The sequence below is a fragment of the Lampetra planeri genome, chromosome 6 (assembly GCF_965212315.1).
Source record: "Lampetra planeri chromosome 6, kcLamPlan1.2.h2, whole genome shotgun sequence".
Lineage (NCBI taxonomy): Eukaryota > Metazoa > Chordata > Hyperoartia > Petromyzontiformes > Petromyzontidae > Lampetra > Lampetra planeri.
The window spans coordinates 5,482,453-5,491,691 of NC_136112.1; the positions used below are offsets into that span (position 1 = coordinate 5,482,453).

The 9,239-nt window shown below is 45.1% G+C and overlaps 1 protein-coding gene across 1 annotated transcript; it reads right to left on the bottom strand.

Moving 5' to 3' along the window:
* Positions 1–212: 212 nt before the first annotated feature.
* XBP1 (X-box binding protein 1) lies at positions 213–8,445 on the bottom strand. Its single transcript, XM_078595355.1, has 5 exons — positions 7,909–8,445; positions 6,018–6,114; positions 4,591–4,704; positions 4,331–4,494; positions 213–2,754 (listed from the first exon to the last, which is right to left on the bottom strand). The coding sequence occupies exons 1-5, from the start codon at positions 8,238–8,240 to the stop codon at positions 2,559–2,561; spliced, it is 903 nt and encodes a 300-aa protein (XP_078451481.1). The 5' UTR covers positions 8,241–8,445; the 3' UTR covers positions 213–2,558.
* Between the last annotated feature and the right edge of the window lie 794 nt (positions 8,446–9,239).

Here is a 9,239-nt window from a genome sequence, read left to right on the forward strand (position 1 = left end):
GGCACGATTCAGAACGAAAAAGAAAATAAATTAACGATTGTCAACAATCTTAACCTTGGCGAATGCAAATTCGCCTGAAATGGAAATCCCCAACGGGAAATAGCTAATGGCTTTATTAATTATTTATCGCAACTGTCAGTTTGATGATCTGACAAACGTGTCCATGGGGGCAAAAATGGGAAAGAATGAAGCAACAGAGCACACACCAAGCATTCTGTTTTTACACTTTAATATTACATTTCATTGAAGAACAGAAACACGTGCACATCATGCAAAAACCAATTCATGTACGGAGAAACATACATTGTATGACTTTCACAATAAAAGGGTTTGCGAAGGTAAATCGGACTTAAAGTGCGCTCCTATACTTTATTGCGTTGTTGTTCGGCATAGTATCCGAAAGTCATACGTTAACCATTACGTGGGAACTGCAGATCCTGGAGATGTTCCCAAACACGAGGTGCAAAACATCGGTCATTCTGGCAAACACGGATTGTGCTGTCTGAAAGCACATCGGTAAGCTACACAGTAGAACTGCGAACATTCGATGCATTTTTAAAACGAAAACCCTAGCACATTTTAATAAAATACAAACTTTTTATTTTATTTTACCCTGGAGACCTCTTGCAATTTAGGATAGTCTATTTCAAGGGGTTATAAAGAGTCAATATTTTGATAACAAAAAATAAAGTAGCCAAATTAGTTCTCCAATTTTTTACTTAAAAGTGCCAACAAGGCAACACATTGGCTACTAAGCTCCTAAAAATACACAATATAACATATTCTTGGTTCTTTGGGTAAAGTCAGGTAGAAGCGAAACAATGAAATAATAAAAATATAAAACAATATTTTTATTATTATTTTGTTTCCCTTCTGCGTGACTTACCGAAAGAACCAAGAATATGAATCCCTGCAGCGACGAAAGCTTTAAAACAATATAACATGTTAATAATATCAAGGTGTTCTTGTTGAAATAATTACATCTGACAAAGAATAAGCATTTCATGAATCATACTTCCAGGTGAATATTACAGTCAATAAAAACTGCAGCAGGAACACAAGCTTGGTGTTTATTAAACATTCCTTTCAGGCAGCGGTGCTGTCCAGCGAGAAGGTAGAATAACACTGGTCAACAAAAAAAAATTTCTGGTCTGGACTTTTGCAGCGGTTTTAGACTAATTTCAGGGTGCGGATTCTAAATCTGGATTCAGATTTGCTCTATCACATCATTTTTATGCTATCGGCATACCCCATTTTCATTGATTTTACCCGAAATTAACTCTGTCACTTAGTGACTGCTTTAGTGTTAAAAGATGGTGCTGTATTTTTAGGATAGTGTGTTTATAATATAATTTTATGTAGATATCCACATTTATTTAATATTTTTCTTCTGCAGTTTTTATTGAAAATGCAATATTTGAGATCTCAAAAACCTGATGTGATAGACAAAAAACTGATGCCAGATTTGGAATCAGCACCCCAAAATTACCTTAAAACCGTTGGAATACCTTATGCCAGAAAAAGTGTGTTGACCAGTGTAATCAAGGGAGAAACATAAGCTGCTGCTCCCCATTCCACTCCTGCAGACACTGCCAGCATGCGGAGCGAAACGTCGGGCAACACGGTACAACCCGAAAACACATCGGAGCTGTGTTAACATGTCACCAGAGTAATTTGCTGCAAACCACAACAGTTCAATGTCAACACTGTCGCCTACCATCTCTGCACAATTTAAATCACGTGAAGAGAATCGAAATATTATTCCCAGGAATTGAAGCTCTCCGTTGAGAGAGATATTGAATCATGAAAAGAGTATCCGCCGATATCAGTGGACTGAGGAAACAGTGTTTCTCTGCTTAAAGAAATATTCGACTTTTGAAGTTTAGATGCAGGCCCGATTGAAGCAGAAAGCCCACGTTCTGGACTGGATAACCCTAGCTCCTCAAGAACGTCTTCGATTAGATTTTCTTCGTACTGCTGGGAAGGTATTTTAGTTAAGCCAGTGGCATCGGAGTTGCATTTAAATGATTCAGAAAATAAATGGTCAGGTGATGTTTCTGAGGATGATTCATCGAGTAATACCTCAAAAAGCACCTTGGGGTCTTTAAGCAAAACTTTAGGAATCAGCTGTGTGTCTTGGGAGCCACAATCGGAACTCCAAGTTGGTTTGTCATCATAGTCAGGGCTATTTGGAGAAAATGTGTGCAGCATGGTCTGCATGTTGACATTTTGCTTGGCCAAAGCAAGGTCATAGTCATCGTGAATGAACATTTGAGAACTATTTACTTGGATGAAGCAATTTTGTCTTGTTAGACTCGACGTATTTTTCTCTTTGGCAACAAAACAGCCACAGAAACTGTCCATTAAATGGGAATGCACTTCTTGGTCTCCGAGTTGGAAAGAACTTGACCCTTGTAATTGTTTTAAAGATCCCTCATAGTTCACACAATGCTTGGCCTCAGAGCCCACAAGTGCATGCGGGCTTGAGTATTGGTCTTGGAGATTTGACACGTCTTCCAGATATTGAATGAAACCATCAACTTGCAGATTGTTCAATGTCATATCATTATCGGTGTCCAGCTCAACTGATGTGCTCCCCATATCTGGAGATGAGGTGGTCGGTATGGAATATTCTTCTTCTGTTTTACCAGATGAACCTCTTGCATTATCTTCAGTGTCTTGGCCCAAAGACGTATCAACATCTCCAAACAGATCCATGTCCAGCTCATCCAGGAGACCAAACAGATCACCGCACTGGAAAGGAGATTAAGCACGGTTTAGGGTGTTCCAAAGAATAAACTTGCATGACGATATAAAATCTACACGAGATGTAAAAATAATGTGTACATAACTGTAGCATATTTAAAAGCAACAATTTATGAAAAAAGTGTTTCTTTCAATACATTAAATTATACAGTAGAATCTCGGAGATCGAACGCACCAGAACTCGAACAAATCGGTGTTCGAACGACATTTCCAAACATTTGTTGCCCCGGAAACCGAACGAAATTCGGAGGTCGAACGGGCAATCGCGACTTGAAAGAACCTGTACGGCTGAGACGCGTATGGCCAGCTTGCATGACGCTTGCCCAGACAAAGGTTTTGCCGTGTGAGAGGCTCAGTTAACACGTAGCTGTCACCCAGTGCAGACCCGCAAAACATAATTCCTTAACTTTTTCGTTAATTTCCTTTATTTTAGTGTTTTTTGGTGTTCATCCATACACAATGTCTCCTAAGAAGGTTAGTGGTAGTGATAAGCCAATGATAATGCAATGTGTCATTTTCGAAACAGCCTAAAACAGAGGCAGAAACAAACCTCTTTAGATAAGTTCTTAGTCAGAAAGAGCTCAAGTGACTCACAGTTAGTGGCAGAAGAGAGGCACAAAAGAGAAAGAACCCCAGAAGGGCAGTTACCGGACGTTATGGAAGGGGACTCCCCTTCCCAACAATAACACCACCACCACATCCTCCTCCTCACCACGGTCCACTAAAGCCATCAACTCTCCTTACTACAGGTAAAGTGAAGTTCACGGTTCATTTATTTCATTTATTACAAATATTTATTCAATTTATTTATTTTCTTGTTTTTTTGTATGCTTTTATGCATGTAATTACTGTAAACTTAGTGTAAAAATGCTTTATGAGAGATTGCTTGTGTCTGGAACCAATTAATATAATTTACATCAATTCTTATGGGGAAAATTTATTCGGTGTTCGAACAAATCGGTGTTCGAATGGCCTTCTGGAACGAATTAAGTTCGATCTCCTGGGTACCACTGTATTTACGAAAAATATTTGAACTCCTTCTAAAGGCATTGGGCTGTTAAATAAGGATGTCTGCCGAGACAAATTTATACGGATAAAGCTGGCGAGCTACTTGGTAGGCAGCACATGTATGCTCCACACCTTCATCAACGGACACGGACCATACCCACGTGGTGCAGTGTGATGCATGTACGTATGTGTATGTATGATGGTCACCCGGGTGGCTAAAGCACAGCAAGTTGGCACAGTAGGGGGCACAGGTGGTGCATCAGCCAGTCATCTCGGTCATCTCAGTCAGTCGACCCGTGGCACCTGGGTCTGCCCCGTGACCTCCTGCCAGCGGGCGTTCGACACTTCACGTGACCTCAAGGTGCACATGGCCTGGCACAAGCGTCGTGGTGACGTCACCGCCACTTAGTGGCGAATGGTGGTTGTTGTTATATGATGGTCAAATAGCCTGCACTGCACGGGGAGGTCCTCATGCAACAGTAGACCGACGCTGTCAAAGGTACACAACCGCTCGAGGACATTTATGCGAACCTCCACATAAATCAACGAGCTTTACCTTGGGGTGCGCAGAGCTGTCGACAGCACCGCACAAGTGAGGACGACGAGTTGTGATGGTGGCCGGGTCAGCACCCACTGCTGAGGTACAGCTCCCCTGAGCACTGCTGACTCGGAGGACCCGGCCACCACACTGTGGTCGTCCAAACACTTGTCTTGCGCTGCCTGATGCAACAAACAAAAATGCACGGAAATTTATGTATTAAATAATCCTTTAAAGTGTCAAATACACTGCCGTGTGGAGCGTGAACAAATTCACACCTCCTGTTCCTGGAAGACGTCCTTGGAGAGTCTACGCCGGAGTTCCAGGTTCTGATGGGCAAGGTTCAGAGATTGCGCTTTCAGAGCCCGGTTTTTCTCCACCAGTAACCGATTCTGAAAAAAAAAAGATATTTCATCGTTAAGGATACGGTCTCATTTTCCAAAGGCAGAAAATAATAAAATTATCTGCATAGAAGGATGGACAGTCAAGAATTGCAACAGTGGCAGCCAAACGGAATGAAGTGCAATCAAGTGGGCGTTCACCGAGGACATGGAACAGGCGTGTCGGTGCAAGTGCTTGGAGAGGCCTTCATCCAGCAGTGGATTGGCCGTGGCTGATGATATATACTTAAAAGTCTGGTTTCGTGTTTAAAACCTTGGCAATAACCTTGATATGGCACTTAAAATGCCTCGGCAACTCAAAGAGTGCTTTACGTCTAGGGCACCCCACCTCGTGGAAGCTATCACTTGTGCGGTACAAGGCGGGAGCACTTAGCCTGCAAGTGGTACATTATTCTGCCAGGCAAGTTCGATTTGTTAACCCAAGGCGAGAACACGAAGAAATATACTCTTTGGTTCTTTCGGTTAAGTCACGTAGGTAGAAAAAAGAAGAGGTCACGACGTTTCGATCGCAACGCAAACAATCGTCATCAGGCGGAAGAAAAATGACGATTGCTTGCGTTGCGATCGAAACGTCGTGATCTATTATTTTTTTCGACCTACGTGACTTTACCGAAAGAATCAAAGAGTATGGATTTCTGCAGTCACAAAAGCTTCAAATCAAGATTGAACATGAAGAAAGTCTGATTCGCAAGTGTGGCCTCCTGGGTCACCAAAACGATAAAGGAAAAACAAATGAATTAAAGTAAATGATGCGAATATAAAACAAAGGAAAAACAACGGTCACATGACGAATCGAAAATAACGCACAAACATAAGTCAACATAAAAAATGCATTTCACGTAACGAAAGTCGGCTCGGGCAGATTATTTTTAAACTGATCAGAGTACAGTACAGTTACTAAAAAAATATTAAACTGATATGGGGTGACTCAGATACCAAAATGTAAGCAGACAAGGTTACATGTCCAAAGCCAGTATGGGGCGATGATTTCAATAGGAATTCTAACAAGTCTTCACGAGCCGATTAAACGCTACACAATAAGATGCTTCAAGCCCCAGAGGTTGCATCAAAGCAACAACACACTTAGCGCGATAGTTTGTGCATAATAAATTATTGTGATGGTTTATAAAACTATTATCTCGAGCTTGCAACATTTACGAATGCGGAAATGTGCAGTGGACATCTGCCCACGAATAGTGATGATGATGATTGTAACGTAAATTTACGCGATCTAACCCAAAAACCTCTATTATGGATATTGGTCGCGAAAGCCTAACGTGTTAAAATTATTGTAAAATTTGTACCTTTGCGCGCAACTCCTCGGCTTTCTTCTCGAGGTCGCACATGAGTGCCATCTTGCGATCCCGGGCAGACTGTGCTGCCACACGATTCTTCAGCTTCCTATCAAGCACAAAGAGAAAGACAAAGATCCCCCCCGTATAGCTTGACCAGACTGTTGGGGCAAGTGCTGTTAGCGAGTAGCCACCTATGAAGGCCGGCACGGTACACGAGGAGGGTGGGGTGGCCAGCACCACGCCCGGCCGCCTTTGTCTCCCCAGTGGTGATGTTTACACACCGCACCAGGTACTCAATTGGAGGCTGAGGCGACCTCAGGGAGGAGACCCAGAACAGGTTCAGATAATCGTCACTGGTGTTGGTCGTGAGCTGGAATCAAACTCGGGTTATCAGGTTCGTAGCGCAGCGCGCTTACCACTACACTACCGCTCTCCAACACGGAGGCAGACACACACACATCAAAGCACATCAGCACATTTGCTACCAATCCAACTACAGGATCCTGTTCGGAAGCGGTTTTTTTTCTCTCTCTCAACATTATTTACAGATTCCATCTTAACAATTCAGCGTTATACATTCAAGACAAGTTAGTTTCCATCGATTGAAGCTGAAGTTAATGGGGCTCTGGGAAAGAGGCTGAGTCGTGACATTAGTAAACGGTTGCACTAAATATTTGTGACCAAAATGGTTACAAACATTGTTGATTTGTCAGGTGGCCCAATAAGCTACTTCCCAGGGATCATCATTACATCTCTATCACGAGCCGAAAGTATAGAAATCCCAGATTTCCGCCACCTGAAAACCAGTTTCGCCTGTGAAGCTTAGTCTGACGATTTCACAGCCCATTTCATCAATCGTGTATGTTGAACTTATTTCGCACCGCACGTCACTGAAGGCACAGAAACGCAGTTTAATTGAACGTCGAACCTTACGCAATCCCAGTCTTGCTTCTATAGAACACGCCTTTTGCCCGTCCAAGGACGGGTTGTATTACAGTAAATCTGAAACTTGCAAGCGCCAAGCAGACCACGACGTGATATATTCATTGCATCAATTCGTGTGCAATTTGTAAGGGCGTGGTGACACAGATTTATTTCATTTTAAGGTGATAATCCCTTGTTCATCATGACGTCCTTTTTACTTCGATGTCTCAACAGCGTGACGGAGATCGCGTGACGTGAGGGTTCTGCCTTTGTAGTGAGGGTTGAGTTGACGCCGAGGAGGGGGGAGGAGGCGCCTCACCCCCCCCATGTGGAGTGACGTCACCCGCTAATTATTATGAATGGAAGGACGTCACGTGCTCATGAATATTAATGAGGGGGGCTGGTCGCCGTGGAGTGACGCCACGAGCGTTAAGGACATTCCTGGGTGATTCTAGGAGGTACAAGACAAAATTAAAGGCGCCTTCTATGACATATATAAAAATACCAATGCAGCCACTTCCAGAGGTGAAACAAAAAAGCGAACAAACTATAACATTTCGATTTAAAGCTTTCGTGACTGCAGGGATTCATATTCTTGGTTCTTTCGGTAAAGTCACGTAGAAGGGAATTAATCAAATAAAACAAAGCAAAAAAATGAACCAAAATTCTCACGTTTCGATTGCAACACAAGTAATCATCATCATGTGTGAAAACCACAGCAAGAACATTTTCTTGCTGTTTTTTGCTGTGGTTTTCACACCTGATGATGATTGCTTGTGTTGCAATCGACACGTCGTGAGAATTTCATTGTTTTATTTCGATCAGTTTATTATTTCCCTTCTACGTGACTTTACCGAAAGAACCAACGAGAACATCTTAAATGCCCTCTACCCCCGTCCACCACACAACACCACCTCCTGCCCACACCGTGGCACGCACAAGGAAGAGGTGCCAGGGGACCCCCCTCTCTCCATACCTTCTCGACACTTTCTCCTCGGTAGAAAGGTGCACGAGGCGTTGCCGCTTCCTCGGCGGAGACATCTGTGGCCCTCCATCAGCCAGAGACGACGACGACGGCGGTGGTGGCGGCGGCGTTGTCGTGTGGCAAGGAAGATTCTGCCACGGTGGCACCCGGGATACGTCGCCGTGGGAAGACGCGGGCACCTGCGATGGTGGAAGGGCTCGTGATGGGACGACCTGCGACGGGGTGGCGGCCTCGGGAGGGAGGCGGCGGCCCTGGGACGTTGACCCCGGGGCCCCGCACCGAGACCCCTGTCCGCTCTCGGGGTCCGCGGGTATTGAGGCCATCGCGCGCGGCGGGGCCCGATGAGCGAGAGACACCAACGCAGCCGATTAGAACTTCATCGACGGCAGCGTTCTAAACGGCAAAGGCCGCACACGCACGCGCGGGCTCGCAAACATCTCGACCACGACGACATCGAGACCGAGGTTCGGGGCCCCGTTCAGACCCAGCGAGCCGAGCCCAACCGGAGATGCCTCGGCCGTGGGAGAGGGCAGTGGTGGTGGTGGGGGGAGGTCACACTTTTTGTTTTGTTATCAATTTAAATTCTGCCCCGGGGGCGCAAAGAGAGTGCTGACGCGAGGCGCTCAGCTCCGCGAGCTGCGTTGTTTGGTGCCCCCAGGGCGACTTTCGTTTTGAGAACCGCGGGGGTGTTTGACGATCGATGGCGGATCGCCAACTCGACACTCTCCTATTGGTGGATCGCCAACTCGGCGCTCTCCTCCTATTGGTGGATCGCCAACTCGGCCCTCTCCTACTATTGGTGGACGCGGCGGTGATTGACAGCGAAGGTTGGGGGGGGGGTGACCAAAGCGGGGCGTTGACAAACCCCACCCCGCCCCCGTTCCCCCCCATCATCACCCCCACCCACCCCCACGTTGGCGATTCTCTCGATTCGCACGATTCTCTATTGCTTCTGGATTCAGTAATCGATTCTCTACTTTGCAGGACCCAGATTCGGAATTTAATTTTTTTTATTTTCTAGAGGAATCCAATGGGCTGTAAAGCTCTTTGTCACAGACGTCCAGTCGTTTCACAGATGTCTAGTCGGCCCAACGTGGGGTTGTCCGTAGGAATCCGATCTCCCCACCACTGCCAAAATAAATAAGCAGACAATTTTCCCCCTTAAATGTCCCTAATTATTCAGCAGCACTGGTTCAGGTCAAGCAAATCCCGAGGCCGGTTTGCACATTCAATGCCTCATCGGCAGTCAGTCTTGCTTGGATCAAGGCGGACGAACCACCCGAAGACGTTTATACCAGGGACCCTCTGTGAAAAAAGAGCTT